The sequence below is a fragment of the Poecilia reticulata genome, chromosome 2, assembly GCF_904066995.2.
Source record: "Poecilia reticulata chromosome 2, P_reticulata-male-v2, whole genome shotgun sequence".
Lineage (NCBI taxonomy): Eukaryota > Metazoa > Chordata > Actinopteri > Cyprinodontiformes > Poeciliidae > Poecilia > Poecilia reticulata.
In genome coordinates, this window is record NC_088831.1 from 4,655,835 (window position 1) to 4,673,349 (window position 17,515).

Consider the following 17,515-nt stretch of genomic DNA (forward strand, 5'->3'; position numbering starts at 1 on the left):
TGGATGAGAAACGCATCTTAATAATCCAGCAATATTCCAAACAGCTTCAATAAAAACACACCCAGCTGCTTCTGATTTATTCGTTTCTCTATGTCCTTTGAAAGATTTCTGATGACAGCTCTTGTCCCTTAAATGACTTTGCTTTCCAGTCTGTATTGTTTTTCTCGTGATTTTTTATTTTTATTTTTTTGATTTATAGCCAGATTACTCGAAAGGCTTCAAGAAAAGAGCAATGCTTCTAAAGCTTAGGATGGAGTCTTTTGTTTTTGACCTTAGTGCAGAAATGGGAAAAAATCTTTCTAGATTCCCATATAAGGCAAGTTCACAATATGATAAATACTCAGAGAAAGAAAGAAGAATAGCTGCTAACTTTTATTTTTAAATGTCTAAATACTTGTTAAATGTAAAGGAAATATAAAATGACACCAGTTTCTTCACAATTCGAGTAGCACAGTCGAAAATCTGATAAAACGTGAACTAAGAGGCTGCTGTTACCTCTAGCTAGCTGTGCTAACTGCTAACAAAACCTATGAAAACATTGAATATGCCCATCATAAGCTGTTGGCGACATTTGAATTAAATAGGAAATTACAGTTTTAATGAGCCGAAAGATACGGCCTCACAGTCTCTCAAGTAAACAAACAGCTAAGCTGAAAGTAGCAGAAGGCTAGTTCTGGTAGGATTGTTGCTGGATGTGGCGGATGTTCAAACAAACAAACAAAAAACTTCCTTTTAGCTGTTATTGTGCTATTTTTTGGTGTGATGTTGTAAACTCCAAACAGACAAGTTTGACTGTGAAGGAAATAGAAAACTCCAGCTGTGATCGTAAAGACAAACATCCGATATAAGAAGTGAACATTAGCAATGCTAACTGCGCTAACTGCTAACAAAAGCTGTGAAAGAATAATCCTATCATTAATTCTTGGCTTTATTTTAAATATATAATACTGGGTTTAATGAGCTGTATGGTGCGACTTCTCTATAAACAAATAGCTAAGCTAAAGATAGCAGAACGCTAACTCTAGAAGGTGTAAAAGCTACGGCATTTCAAACCAAAAAAATATGCTTTTAAGTCTTTGAAACTTAAAAGGAAGTTGATGAGACATTCATTTGTGAAAATATATTCAGTACTGCCTTGTAAATTCTAATCAGGCAGGTTTGTGGAATGACTGGAAACGTTTCTTTATTCTTTATTCCTCTCTTCCTCATGCCGTATTGTTCATTAGGCTGCAGTTGGCATTAACAAGGCTATGAACATGGCTTGAGGATCGATCTGTGTGTTTATATAAAGCCTGTTGGATCCTCCAGCTCCATGCTGAAAAATGTTATAGCACCCAGTCTGCCTGGTTAACCATAAGGCCTGTGACATCAATTCTATCCTCTTTACTTCTGCTGCCAGGGGGATTGCCAGGTCTAAACCACACAGATGGTTGCCTAAAGTTTCTGCTGCTGTAAACTGAACTGCGGCGACAAATAATTAAAAACAAAAACAGATCCTAAATATCTTTATGCTACACGTCAGACCCATTATTATTCATCTGCATCCTGTTCCTGTCACAAAATCCAAAAATGTTTTATTATTTCAAGCTTAAACAGAATATGAGCCTCTGCTTATTCTTTCTGTCAAACTATTTCCAAAATTTTCGCCTTTTACAAGGAAACATCTGACAGTGGGGGGGAAAAAAATGGGAACACTGTATCCCTGCTTGAAATGACGTTAAAGGACAAAACACTGAAGATGAAGCTTTTTTACCTTCTCTCTTATCTTCAGCATATTTCATAAAATAGTGACCGTTGTGTGCTTAGCTTTAACAGAATATGATATATTTTTTGTCCCTTTTAAATTATAGGACCTCGTCTCTATTTTATAGGACCTCGTCTCTATTGCTGGCTCTAAATGTTTCAAAGGAACATCTCAAATATTTCTACTTAGTGGATATAGAATATGTTGTAGCTCTGCTTTTGTTTAACACAGTTAAAGCCTTAGCATGACACGTTTGATTTTAAAGCTAAACCTTCCACACTTATTTCTCTCCTGCTTATATAATTTCAATCAGAATTGCATTGTAATTATTTTGGTCAGCTGTTCCAAACAAGACATATTTCACACTGATGAACTAAAACGCATAGGTAATGAGGCAAGCTATCAGAAATGAGACGAGGGGAACTGATGTGCAATGAATGTCAACAACGGCAACTGTTCAATAAAACAAGATGCGACCTCAGATAATCACCGGGGTGAGCGGCGCTGCAGGTTGAGATAAGCAATCAGCATCAGGAAGCAGGAACCAATGAGATTCATCAGCGTCGTTCGTCTCACGGCCGCAGCAGTAAACTTTAACGAGCACGAGGGCCAATCATTCACTTTCCCCAGCCTGAAATTATGCTAACTGTTCACTTCAGATAGATTTCCCGTCCGTCGACGGAGCGACACGTCCTCCACCATCGCTGTCGGTATGAGTCAAAGGTCGTACCGTTGCTTCCTGAACTCGCGTATTTGCAGATTGAATGACTTTGGAGATTAATCACAAGTTTCAGCGTTGATTTTACAGCTTGGCAGAACAGCTAAGCTACATATTCACAGCATGCAAAATTGAGGGTGAAAAAAAAGAGAAAGGAAAATGAATGCAGGATTCAGAGTCTGATTTGGTAAATTACCACCAGAAAGTATTGCTGCAGGGCACGTTATGATTACACAGCTTATTTACAAAAGCAAGCAGAGAAAAGAGACACAGGGAGGGAGGAGAGGGAAAAAAAATCTGTTCTAGCTGATTTGTTCTTCACAATGCATAGCAGAACCGCAGCAGGTCAGCCAGGAGAATCCTGAATCCGTTATATGTGAGACGGGATTTAATGACTAAAAAAAACTAAAGGAACTTCTGGTTCTTTGACAAGAGGTTCTCCTGCTTAGTTTTAGCAAACATTTATTTATAATCCTACAGCTATAAAATCTCTTCCTAGCTGTAATGTTTTTTTTGCTTCTTTTTTTTTAATTTTGCACTTTTATGTTAATTTCCTGAAGTTGGACAAACAAAATTTCAATGAAGTGAGGGGAACAAGAAAATTAGGAGGGAAATCATAAGATAAGGAGTAAATAAATGCTAATTCGCTACATTCTTCTTGCACAAACTGACTTACTGTAGTTCTGTTCATTACATAAGAGCTGAAAAGAGGCTGATGCTGCAAGAGTCGACTGGATTAAGTTAAAAGGAAATGTATGCTAATATTTCAACATTTTGCAAAAACAAACCTGAAAAGTGTGGCATATGTAGTGTGAACCCCACTAAGAAAATCCTAGACTAAGTAAAATAATGTTGTTTTTTTTTAGATGTAAATCATGTATCTGCAGTGTTTTGATTCTATCATGCATGTTTGAGAAATCCTTTAATTGCCCTTGGCAACCATTCAAGCTGTGCAAAACACCTGGGTGGACCTAGCTCCGCCTTCGAGGCACGACTCCTCCTCCTTTATGTCAAATTACACTGAAAAAAAGAGAACTGAGCTCCAACTAGAAATAAAATGTGTTAATTGGTCACAAGTCTTTGACTGAAGTTTGTCAAATTTACTACATGTTTAACTTGACAACTTGATAAACTTAAATTGCATAAACTTAATTTGATTCCTTGTTACCTATCCACACAACATATTTAAGTTGGATCACCTGCTTTCTTTTTCAGTGTAGTAAATCCAGCTGATCTCAGTATAAATCCAGCTGTTCTGCTGCGGTCTCAGAGCTTTGTTAGAACATGAATATGAATCATCCAAGAGGTCAACAACCTGTGTTCATCCAATATTACTGAGCTTAAGCTGTTTTGCAAAGAAAAAGGAGGTAAAAATGTCAGTTTCAGGAAGTGCAAATTAGGAAAACCGTGTATCGTTTTCCTTCCGCTTAATTGTTCTGTATATTTTCTGTTAATAAAATGTACACAAAAAAAGAAAACAGATTAAAGTTTGTGCCTGACAATAAAAGAAAAAACAAAACAAAATAAACACACAGTACAAGAACCTGCACTAAAACAGAGACATGCTCTACTGAAAGAAACACAGTGTCAAATGTAATTTTGCTGTGTGAGGCAGCCATTCTTTGAGACATTTAACATGTCCACTGAAATGGAAGACAGGAAAAGGCACAAAGTCAATGGAACCAAGACAGGAATACACAAACTGGGAAGAAAGAAAGAAAAAAGCCCAACAGAGGGACCAGAATAGAGGGAATCTTTGTTTCAGCTTATCTCACCAGTTCAATGCAAGGTCTAATTTTTTACAGTATTTCGGAGGTTTATATATACAGTATGTATATATATATATATATATATATATATATATATATATATTTTTTTTTTTTTATATATAAAATCAGGAAATAAAATCAGGAAAAGTATCAAAAGTATCACGTATTAGCAGTGGCGCAAAAAGTGGGTATGCAGGGTATGCAACGCATAGGGGCGCAGCACCAGAGGGGGCGCCAAAACCCCGTCTGGAGGGGGCGGCGCGCCGATGACGTTTTCCCGTACACTTTTGGCGCGCCTTACCCTCCTTCACCTCGCGCACGTAGCGAGTTTTACCCTTCACGTATCGTCGCCTCGGGGGGGGGGGGGGCTGAGTGAGCGTCGCTCCTTCACCTTGACGTTCCTTCCCTCGGTCGGGGGTGGGGGGCGCCGATCTATGTTTTCGCATCCACCTGAATAATGTGTAGTTGCGCCACTGCGTATTAGCTAATTCACTCCTGGACATAAGGAGAGGCAATATTCAATATTAATATTTATCGGTATTGAAAAAAATTCTAGATCGGGTATGGAAAAAATTATTTGATATATTTAGAATTCCTAATTTAACTTTCTGAACCATTTGAAAAAAGTACATGTTTGACCAAGGTAGTCAACCTATTGTCCCTGTCAGTTTCAGTTTCTCTATTATTTATTGTACATTCGCTGTTAGACTTTTAATTCCACTGACTGAAAGATTTAAAGTTTTTTTTTTACATGCTTGTAGCTTATGAAGCTTTTAATGTATTTAAGTGTGCTGTACTGATTCAGAGTTATCAAATTAATTTGTAATTCAGTACATTTACATCTATTTAAAAAAAAACATTTAAAGTCAATTCAGCTCTTTTTTTCTGTATCGGATCGGTATCGGCTAAAGCTAAACCTCAGATATCAGTTTCAGAAGGAGAAAAAAGTGGATCAGTGCATCTACATTATATTTGCGGAAACTAAACTGCAGTCAGTTCCTTATGAAAAAGCAATAATAGTTGGAAATACCAGACAACCGGATGGAGTGCCTTATCTAAAAACAAACCGTTTCATATTCCTTGGGTGCGTGATTTTATGACTCATTAAGGAGCAAATAACACAAATCAAACTTGCTGCCAGCATATTCTCCACCTATCCGTTTTTATTAACCCTAACCTCTTCCCGTCAGCCTTCCTTCACTCCGTCCTTTGTCTAAATCTGATCGTTTTACACTAATTAACCCTCTTTTTCACTTCTCCACCGATTTGCACTCTTGTCCCTTTCATTTTCACCTCTATTATGTGACTTGGTCCCCTCTGCTGTCTCAAACACTCGCACTTTAACAAGTCTCGATTGATGAGGGCAATGTCTTCTTCCTTTCCAGTTCACCTTTCTGCCCGTCTCCGTCTTGTCTTTTTCCTCAGTCTTCGTTTTGGAGAGGATAAAAAGGCGAAGAACAAAAGTAAAGCTGTTCAAACGGCAGGAAGGCACGGCGCTTAAGGCTGGAATATGTTGACGGCCTCAGACTCTGCTGGATGGAGGCATAATTGGGTGAGCTGGCATTACGTAAGCTCGCCCGTCAGAGTTTGGGTTCAATGTGCCCTGCTGGTCGCCCTGGAGCCGGTTCCTCAGCTGTCTGTCACTGTGCTGCTCATGCCTGGACAGGGTTTGTTTTGTCCACACTATATAGGTCACTTTAAGTCAACCCCGGTAGAGCAGTCCAGAGACTCATTCTTTGTGACAAATCCAGGATTAGAAAGTCTACGAGCTCAATGCTAGCAGCAAAGTGTCAATAACTTGAGATCAGTTTGCGCTTGGCAGAGAATCATCCAAGAAAAACTAGCCTGTTTAGAGATACACTACGCAATTTTAAAACTTTAATTCTACTTTCTTTGGATGCATTTGAAGGTGTTATGAGACATTCTCTATTATGATTATATGCAAGAGAACAGAATTTCAATAGTTATGGTGAGTTGTTTTGGTCAGGAAATGGCAAAGCAACCCTAGACAAATGAATCCTCATTTGAAAATATTTGTCTATTATTCAATTTAACTTTACATTTGTTTTAAGATCTGAGTTATTAGGTTGATAACAAAACTATAAGAAACTTTTTCCTGTACTGCATATGAGTAGTAAAAGCTTCAGTGGCTTTTATGAAGTCATCAAGTTGTCTCTGTAGAGTAATTATACATTCCTACAAGGCACAGGTCTGTGGAAGGTTCCAGCAGTTCTATAAACTTGAACAATAGTTAGACAAATGAATTGGTTTCTGTCGCTTTTAGCCAGAAAGTGCTGAGAATTACATATTCTCAGGATCAGCGAAGTGTTTAAATGAAGCCAGTGGAAGCAAAGAGACCATTCATTTCTGAATCAATACCTTTGACAGTCTTATAAAGCAGTTCTGCGAAGCTGAATTTGGTGTTTTTATTAGCTGTAAACCATAATCATTATGGCTTCCAATAGAACCAATCTGTGTCTAATACATCTACATAAAATAGAAGCTCTACTTTTTAAATTGACTTATGGAAAAATTAATTAGATTTTAGTCTATTGTATAAATGCAGTTCTTCAGACTCAGTTGATTGAGAGTGTTCTGTAAAATCACAAGGCCCATTCAAGAAATAAACCTATAATGCCTCCTACTGAACCTATTATTGATACTAATAATCAATGATACCAACAATTCAGTAGTAGTTGAGCAGTTTTACTGTAAATATAGAATAGGTTGATATTTTATAGCCATTTTCTCAGAACTAAAATGGCTAAAATACAATGATAATTGAAAGCAAAGCCTGGCAGGCTGCCAGGCTTGTAATACAATAGGAGAAACCCTAATGTTACCAAAAGTTAAGATTTTATGCTAAAATGTTCTAAGTTATGGTTTACTGGTGTTAAAAATTCCAACTATATTTTTGTTACAGCCGAATGGAGAGTTAACTGTGCTGGTTTAGGAATTCATACCATAGTTTTTAGACTTAGAAAAGAGTGATAAACTAGGAATTAACTGAACAGTTTCAGAAAGGTCGGGGTCAACAGAAACTAAAATACTTCTGCAATGTCTCTCTTCTAAAAAATGTTTTATTTAAAATAAATGAATTTGGAAATATTCTTTAAAGAACATTTGAAAATATTCCCCCCATAGGAATAAATCAGCAAGAGAGTCAGACATTTTTAAAAGACTTGCAATCCTACATCCTAATGGATAAAATTTTGTAATGTTGACAGAAATTGCTGATAATGACTTTTCATCACGCCGGTTAGAAATCTGTTTGTGGAAACACAAAATAGTTAATGGGGCTGAATTGCTTTTCATTTATTACAGATCTATTCAAATTAGATTTGAGATTTGTTTTCCTGAAAATGTCTCATTCTCATCAATGTAGCATTGCATATTTTCTCGTCTTATCTACCGACCGCTGTTTGGACGATGTGTGATCTCAGATTCTTCAGTTCAAGAAAAAATATGACCATGATTTTTAAAAACTGGTTCCGCACATACGGGTATGCACAGATGTAAAGATGTAACACCGATCATTTTAAAAAGCTTTTATCAGGACATCTCCATTTTTTTCCCACAGTTCTACTATACACGTCACATTTTGGATAGAGTGGAAAATCGAATTAATTAAATAGAGAAACTCGGAGGATTTTCTTAATCTTCACACTGTTTTCTTCTGCAGTTTCTTGTTCCACGGGACATATATCCGACCTAACAGGGCTTTACACACGGAGAGAGCAGATCTAATTGCAAATGAGGAAAAAGGAAAAGGAGACGAGATAAAAATCCTAAAACATGGATGTAAATGAAATCAGAAAGTAGAATAAATGAAGCTGATGGAGGAAAGGAACGAAAGGAAAAGGATAAAAAGACGAGGCTGATAGCAAATGAATTACTTGCTTACACATTTAAATGCACAACGACAGCCACACAAGCCAAAATGTGCACACATGCTCATAAATCTCAATAACCATGGCAACGGCACACCTCAAAAACCTTGTAATCAACTTTGAAAATAGAAAGTGGACTAATGCATCGGTATGTATGCCCGACACACAAGCAATTCTTCAGACATTTGTGAAAACAAAAAGCACAAGATGAATGTGCTGCAGGACATTATTTATCTTTCATAAATACTAGAAGACAAAGTTCTCCTTTATTATTTCCACATTATCCGTGTTTATTGTTCTGAATTCCACTTTTTCCAAAAAAGTATGTATTTATGGAGTAAATGAAAACAATTCAACAAACAGCCAGAGGTCCACATTTACTTTAGTTATTCAAGTTGAACAAATGCAATAAAGTGCTTCAGTGGAACACAAATGATTTTACAGGATATTTAATATTTTAATATTCCAATATTGTAAAAGAAAATATCCATTTAAAATGCTTTAGAGTTGAACTCAACAAAATATGTCTCATAAGGAAACTGGCAAAAAGTAAACTCTTGTTTACAATCTGTCCTTGAAGTACATGACTGTCTGTGTTTTGGGGTTAGCTCTAATGTTCCGGTAACATCTGCCATTTACATTGTTTACCAAAAAAAAGAGCAATGTTTTTTTTGTTGTTTTTTTTTGCTTTTTTACCCAAAAGCATATCTGAATTGGCACAAAAAGCAAAAAGATCTTCAGTAAATTTCCACCTGATTTCCACCAAATATTTAAAAGCTAGCAGACATGACTGGCTAGCTAGCTACCTAGCTAGCTGATGGGATTCTTCAGCAGCCATCACATGGATTCTTTAAAGAGACAGGACTCTGATTATTTAGATAATAAATACCCAAAGTGCATCATAGCATCAGAACTTGTCGCTTTTAATTGAAAAAGAAAAAAAAAAACAATATTACTCAGCTCTGTAGATAGCCCCTCTCTAAAGCAAGCCAGCCTCGTGCTGCTCATTGGTGTTGCTGCAGCCCAGCATTACTGACACGACTCTAAAGAGAAGATGGACGTGGAGGGAATAACCTTTGAGCGGCGTAAAGGGAAACGCTCAAATTGTTTGTCGCTTCGAGACCAAAGGAAACAGCTTGGCTGAAAGGATGAAAGCAGCAGAAAAGATGCTTTCGGCATTAAGAACAACAAACCCTTCCCTCCTGTTTATTTGCCTTTGAAAGTGGGAGGAAATGAATGAAAACAAAAACATGGAACGGGGCCCCGAGAGTCACTGAAGAGAGTACAGAGTGATAAAAACGATGCGGTGTGTGTTTTGGTGTGAATCCTGCTTCAGACAAAATGGACCAACTACAGCCGTCCATATCAGCCTTGTCCAATTAAGCACTAGAGGTTTTAGTTTGTATACAACAACATAAAGACAAAAGGGTAGAAAACTACCTGGTTACTCTGAGCAGCACGGTCCCTCACACAAGTATTCAAACATTTTCATATCAAAATCTCAAAATGAAATAGAAAGAAAACAATGCATGGTTTTCAAAAACATTTTAAAAGTAATTTGAAGAGTGTGCTATGCATTTATTCAGTGCCCCTTTACTCTGATGCCTCTAAATTCAGCGCAACAACTAGTGGCTTATCTTTGCAAAATAACTCAACCTGGATAGATCTCAATTAGATTGAGGGCTGGACTTTGACTGGGCCACTTTGGAATAAGCTTCCCTTTTTTTAATCTCATTTATCACATTAATCAACAAAATAATCGATTACTGTAACATTTGTTGCAGTCCTTAATAAACATTAAGGTTTGTCTGGAGAATTTCAATGGGTTTTGGATCAAACATATTAGATTTTGGACTCCCCATCCCGCCCCCGGTGTGAAATCCAGAACACAAACCACGTCTCTTACCTTACACAACTGCAAGTTGACCCATTTTGTGAAAGTCTTCTTCTGAACGTCTTCTCTTTCATCTGGATGGACAAACAAAAACGCAAGACCGTCAAAACAGAAAAAGCACACAGAAATACTAACAATGCTTTCATAAGCGTTCTTCGGACTATCCAAACTTCTCTACGGAAGCAAAGCAACATGGTGCCCAGCATGATGAGAGACTCTTCTAATCCTGCTCAGGGCTAATTGCATCCTCATCCCATCAATCAGCGGCCCACTCCTAGGCCGTCGCTGGCTGGCTGGGTGGGTGTGGGCATTGCAGACTGGAATGAGGAAGCGCTCAGACCACGCAGCATCCTGACGTTGGCGCTCACAGCTGCTGCTGAGGCTTCGCCATCACCTGCTCCTTCAGTGACGGCCTCTGATCAAAGCTCTAACGGAGCTGCCAAAAAGTGTTTACCTCCCGACAGGAGGCCTTCTTTTGTTGGGAGATCAAACAGAACCGGGTAAAAACAAAGACGGAGGTTTTAAGTAAAGCGGTTCGAGCCAACCTCGTTCCCCCTTGATAAATCTTAAAATTGTGATGAACCGCTGTCTCTTCTCCCCCGTTTTTAAATACACCGAGCTGCGGCGGCGGCGGCTAACGTGAACGGCTAGTGGTTTCAGAGAAGAGAAAAAACTTCCCTTCGGAGAGGAGCTGGTGTAATCCTTACAGCTGGTTTCCAGAGCAGCCTGTCAGAAACCCAACCTTGAGTATCGGCAAGACTGAAATGATAGAGAAAAGGAGCAGATCAGTCTGGATTTAGCTCATTACTCTAAACCCTCTTATCTGGGTCTTGCTCGAAAATGCAGGAGTTTTTCCAAAACGATTTAACTTAAACTTCAGGTTAGAAATTCATCTGACAGACCAAAAAAAAGTAGCTTATAGCTCAGGTGAAGGGAAAAGAATTTTGCTGATAAAAATCTGAAAAAGTGTTTATTGAACCCCTTCAATCTAATTCCCCTAAAGAAAACATCAAGTCAACTCATTAGCAAATACAGCTCACCTGTGTGCCACTTAATCTCCAAATGAATTCATCTAATAAGAAAACTTTTTGTCATCAATACAAAATGTAGTTTCCATGGAAGAAAGCTTTTTTTTTTTGTTATGTGAAACTTTGGAAAAATAACTAATATAAATGATTATGATTATATGTAGAAACGATGTTTTAAGATGTTTTAATACAAAACATTAAAAAAAAACCTGAATTGATTTTATGCAGTATATTTTATTGTTTCGTGACATAAAATCCCCACAAAGTTCGGCCTGTCACAATACATTTTTCTAGATGATAAATTGTCCCAGTAATAACTGCGACAATTGATAATATTGTTGTCTTGAGACTATTTTCAATGTCATTATATTAATCAGAATAATTATCAATTATTTATTGGTGAACGACCAATAAACGTTTTGTAGAGAACACTAAATATTTTAAATATCTAAAACAACAAAAACAATAAAAATGTTGAAAATTCATGAATGAAATGGATTATGAACAGAATTGTCCTCCAAAACATTTCATCATGATGGAAATTATGAAGCTCAATTTAATTTATTATGCAATTAGTTGAGTTATTTCTCACAGCAGAGCAGTATCAAGCTGCTTAGATAAATTCACCAACCAGTGTTTTTTTGTTTTTTTTAAAGTAGCTCATTTTGTTAAAATGTTAATTATTTTCCTTATTTTTATTCATCGGTAATGTCAGCTGTCTCAAACAGACCTGTTGACAAACAGCCGAGCATTTCCCACTTTAATTGGTTTCCAAAAAAAAGCTCAAGGTTGCAACTCTTTCTCCGTCTTAAATTAAATTAAAATGCATTTGTGAGAAGAAGAGTTTAAAGCAAAAATTAAGAAATGAACTCTCATTCTCAACTTTTCTTTTTTGTTGTTTTTTGCATTTTTGTTCTTGGGGAAATGTGATCAACGTTTAAAAGGGTGAAATCAAAGTTGTCCTTTAATGGGAATGACAACAACTCCTCGGCCATTTAACAGGCCCTAGGCTCGCTTCTCATTATGAGGGAGGACAGATTACACCCTCATCTGGAAACACAACATCAGGTTCATATTACAGCGGCTCAGTTAACCGGAAGTCTCTGAGCGTATTTGCGATTGGGAGCGCCGACTCTGGACCCGCGCCGGCTAATGAAGCTGATAATGAAACTTCTCCTTTAATTAACAGGTCACGCATTGAGAGGCGTGTGAGACGCCGCTGCCGCGCACACACAATTCTGACTCAGACACAAAATTCTGACTCAGACATATATCCACCTGGTCAGAAAAGGATGTGTACAGCAAAATAATTAAAAAATATCCTAAACAAGAAATAAAACTACATGTGAAATGGAGCCAATAAATAGAAGACAATGGATGAGACAGTAAAGAAAAGTTTGTCTGCTCTTAGTGGGGTTCTTTTAGAGGAACCTCAGTTTTTCAAAAGCATACCCTCCTGACCCCAAACTACAAAGCAACAGATTTCACTTCATTTATACAATTTCAGTTTCTTCTCCACATTTTCTCTCAAATCAATAGAGGTGAACTTTTCACCCCGGTCTAACTCAGAATACGTGACGACGTTCCACAAGTGGAGCTGTGCGGCCCAGAGAGAGACGAGAACCTACAACACAAAATCAGCAGGATTCTTTTCAAGAGAAGCAAAAATCTCATTTTATTTATTATAAAATAATTGCTTTTTTTTCTCTAAGAGTAAAGAGTAAAGTTTTTAATATATTGTTAGTTAAACTTCAACCCTTAGTTTCATGTGTTCTTGTTCTTCTTCCCCGTTAACTCAGAAGCACAGCATCATGCTGCCAATTCCAAGTTTAACAATGGCAGGGTTCTGAGTTCAGGGTAGAAATGGGTAATTATACAGTTTATTGTTATTGTAGAAATAAAAATCTATAATAAGAATTCAGATTTAACAGAACAATAAACCTAAAAAGCTGGCAGTGTTGTTGGGATTGCTATTTTTACGGTTTGAAACATGTCTCTCCTTTTCCAGTGCTGGTTTAATAAGAACCTCAATTAAAAAAGTATATTTGACAATATCACTTGTTACTGCAGTTAAACTGCAACACTTTATGCAATTAGTGAAGTAAAGTAGTCTGTTCAATGATATTTCACCAGGATTTGTGTTAAAACTATAATTTTTTTAATGATTATTTTTTATTGTTATCATAACAAATGCCATGAATTATTGTTGTAAAATGTTAAGGCTGTTTACTTATAAGTCCATATCTCTAATTCAGGGTGATGTGGAGTGTTGGTTTCTTCCTCTCTTGGTTTTTTGCACTTACGAGACGCACCAAAAAACTTTGATCAGATCATTTTTGACTCGCTGGCTTTCACCTCTAGATGGCAGACTGCAATCCAACCTAAATAAAACTTCAACGTCTCCTTCAAATGTATTAAGGAGTGCCAGAAATGTCTAAACTTACAGAAGTTTTTATTGTTAATTGTTTTGGACTGCATTAGATCATCCAGTACAGTTGGGAATTTCCAATATTTTGAGGAAGGCAGGAAGCTCACTGCTGTAAAGCCACAGAACACGGTGGCTCTGTGTGTGAATTAGCATTGTGTGTGTTGTCAGAAAAGCCGAGGCGTTGAGAATTAGTGGGAACAGCCAGAAGCAACCAGACGGACACCAGAGGTGAGGGAGAGACACAAGATCAATAGTCTATTTAAACTGTTTTGTTACTGAAACTTGGAGCGGCTGTAAGCACAACAAAAGTTTCTGCAAAGACATTCAGGCTGAGTAATAAAAGAAAAACTTTTCAAGGTTTCTTGACTTTGTTATTATAAGCAGCACTTGTGGTTTTGTGATGTATAAAAGAGCAATTCAGGAAAAAAAATAAACATGTTTAATCTCGCTTTTCTCTAATAACCAGTTAAAATAGAGGAAATCTGAGGCAGAATAACAACATGTCTACTTCTGCACAAAGTTTCTCTATTATAAGAAACAAGTAGGGGAGGGGTCAACTCTCCACTGACTGAACAGAAATGAAACAGAAAACTTGATCTGATGTGTATCTGGTGCACTCATCCTTCTAAGGATCGCCCTGGGCAACTTCCCATGTGACTTGTAAGAAAAGTTGCCACAGGTAGGCCTGCCACAATAATCAATAAATTAATTAATTCCATGAGAAATTAAAACAAACTCAATCATTTTTACTTGCATAATTTATAGTTTTTCTGTTTTTCTACCAAATTCTGGATGATAAAAGTCTTCAGTCTGGTGTTTTGGTTATTTGTCGTTTCTGTTCTGTTTGTTTATTTTGAATATTTGAAATGTCTTCCACTTCCAGTGGTAAATGTTAATCAGAAATTAAACTTTATTGATCTGTATGAATGTGTTCTTGCAGTATTATTACTTGAAAATGGTCTCAAAACATCATTATTGTTTATCGCGATAACTTCTGGCGCAATTTATCATCCAGCAAAATGTATTATTGTGACAGACCTGGCCACAGGAAACAAATGTCACAGAGATGTATTTTCTATCGGTGGCTCGACCTCAACAACATTTGTAGCTTGTACATAAAAGTGCTAGAAACACAATATTATCTCAAGGGAACATTTCCAACATTTTCAGTATGTCAGATGCTTTAAACTATTTCACACTTTGCCAACATACTTTACTTAGATTCTTGTTCAAATAGATTAAAAGATTGTAACTATTCCATGGTGTCTTAGCTCCTTTCTGATTAATGCTGCCCTTGGTCAGTCTGTCTGCTCATTTGGACTATGTCTGAATTGGGATTAACGAGAGTACATGCTGCACATTTCAGATTTTTTCTTGTAAAAAATTATAATCTTCAACTTCTCACTTTGTGTTTGTTCGTATTGTGGTTGTGATGAGACAAAGATGTAAAGTAAATTAAGCAGGTATAAATACTTTTGAAAGGAGCGACATGGAAACACATAAAGGTGTAACTAATAGTAGAAACTCACTGTAACACATTGTTTTCAGGCCATTGTCGGTAAATTAGTGGCGTTTGTTTGGCTGGTGTTAGACGGATTCCTGTGCATGCAGATGAAGTCTCAGACAACAGAATGTAAAATATAAACACACTTCCAACTAAAGCCTCTCATTTGTGTAAAAATCCCAGAATCGGCCCTTTGTGATGTACCGACGCACTCGCATATTTCTCAGAAATTAACCGACACAGAAGACGCCGCCTCGGCTTTCATGTTCCCGGATAAACAAGTGCTTCAAAAGCTTTCAAACAGCGTCTTTACCCAAACAAACTGAAATTACGGCGTAATTATTCGCGTAAATATTCGCTTTCTGACAGATTCCTGATTCGATTGCATGGAGAACGTGGGGGGGAAACAGATGTCATCTAGAGGAACTTAAAAAAACAAAAAAACATTTTATTTGTGCCAAGGCTGCCCCAAGATCATGATACACAAAGCTCTGCGTCCTCTCTCGCAGAATCCCCGCTGTCTGAATGATGTTCAGTAATTGGGACGGCTTTACGACCTACAACCTGAACCGAACTCATTAAAAACAAGAAAATAAAATGAGAGGAGAAAAACTGAACGTAAGGAACTTTTCAAAACCACCCTTTCAAAAATAAAGGCAGAGAAGTTCGTCTTTATAGCGAGAACATATAGAGAAAATTTTTCCCCCTCACTTTGACTCAATTTGCATTTGAGAAACTCTGACTCACAGTTGGGTTTCATCAAGTTGGGCCATTATTTAACACTTTCCTATAAGTTTGCAGTTGAGCTCCCAGCGTGAAAAGAGAGAGCTACATTGGCATTAAATAAAAAAAAAGATACTTAACAGAGTCTGATGCTAAATGTCATATATCTGCCTGATAATTATTCTCAACCTGTTTTTATCATCCTAAAATGCATTCCTAATAGATTTCCACCGTGTGTGGTAGATGGATAAAATCATCCGAGCCTTCTGATCCATCATGTGGGCTTCTCTTAACAGGCTTGTCAGTGTCCTAATGGAGCTCAGCGAAAGTGCAAGCACAGAAGCCCCGGGAGGGCAAACAAGTGATCTGTCTCCGCTGTCGGCGGAGCCCGGTGGCAAAAGTCATGTTTGTCACTGTTTTGGCCACAGCTGCCTGGCAACTGCCACAGTTATTAGCCACAGACGGAATATGAGACCAAATCCAATCAGATCAGGTCATTACAGAGCGATGAGACGGAGAGGAAATGATGGAGGGACAGGAGGCGGAGTGAGAGATGGCTGATAGAGGGAGGGAAGAGGGAAGGGCGCACGAGGCAGGAACAATGGCGTGGAGAGATGACAAGATGGGAGGAGAGAGAGAGAGAAAAGAAAAGCTGGGAAAGGGTGAGAAAATGACAGCAGGAAGGAAAGGAAAGTAATCAGAGACATCACTGTCAATTACCACCATACATAATAAGGCCAGAGATCACACACACACACACACACCATCACTCACACACTTGGATGTCCATGCATAATTAAGAAGAGTCAAAGCCAGTCAAGTTTGTGTTTTACCAACTTAGAAGTCGAGTTGAAAGTCGTCAGTCCGGTTTCAAGTGTTTCTAGACAAACTGAAATTAAAATCAGCAAAACCTCAAAGACAAACACTTGTTTTGGGTTGGTTCTAGAAAAAGAGAATCAATAATTACTTTCTTTAAAACTGATACTGTGGTAGTTCAGTCGTTGTACTTTGACTCAGCTGTCAAACACTAAGACAAGTGTAGAAACCAGTGTTTGAATCAAGATCCATATTAGAAATAAACTGACCATGTAGGGATGAAAGTCCAATAATTTGACTGCCCAATTAGATGCAAAAATAATCAGAAATGTTGTCAGGAAGATAAGTAACTCTGATATTTGCTAGCGATGTAAACAAAGTCCAGGAAACTTGCTTCATATGTTCCTCACGTGTCCCGATTCTAACTTCTTATTGGCAGAAAGTTATGGGAAAAATCAACAGCATCCTTAATTCAAACTTACTCCTGACACCTACATTGGGACTCCTTAATTTCTTAAGACTACAAGGTTCAAATAGAAACTGAAAAAACACAATGGTTAAAAATAGCACTCACCACAGCAAGACGAGTTATATTAAGACACTGGAAAGGCCAAAACATCCCTACCTATACAGAACGGTATACAGCACTTTCAGAGACCGCCTCTTACGAAAGACTATTCACAAAATAAATGGCCAGTTTGAGGCATATCAGAGTATGTAGGAATCGTTCTTAAAACTGGAGAGGAAAGTTTCGAATACCATGGGTCCAAAATAAATAGATACAATGTGTGTGTACTTTTTATTTACATTATTTAACTTAAGTTTTTTTGTTTTTTTTTCTTTGCTTTTGTAACGAGTATGCAAAATCAGCCAGAACCCAAAACGCAGCCAAGACCAGAGATCAGATCAAAAAGTTTATTACTAAATAAAGGGAAGGGGGTGGGTTCCACAGGGAGTGGTCACACTGGTGAGTGAGGAAGTGGGGAACCAGCGGGGTCGGG

At 37.6% G+C, this 17,515-nt stretch overlaps 1 protein-coding gene across 17 annotated transcripts in view; it reads right to left on the bottom strand.

Moving 5' to 3' along the window:
* The window catches only part of dmd (dystrophin), a 222,171-nt gene that overhangs the window by 125,634 nt on the left and 79,022 nt on the right, over positions 1-17,515 (bottom strand). For all 17 annotated transcript variants that reach the window (XR_014090847.1, XR_014090846.1, XM_081615481.1 and 14 more), the window contains exon 2: positions 10,028-10,089. Coding sequence is in view for 15 of the 17 variants with exons in the window: in XM_081615481.1 (XP_081471607.1) it covers positions 10,028-10,089 (62 nt within the window). In the remaining 2 variants the exon portion in view is untranslated. The remainder of the gene's footprint in view (positions 1-10,027; positions 10,090-17,515) is intronic.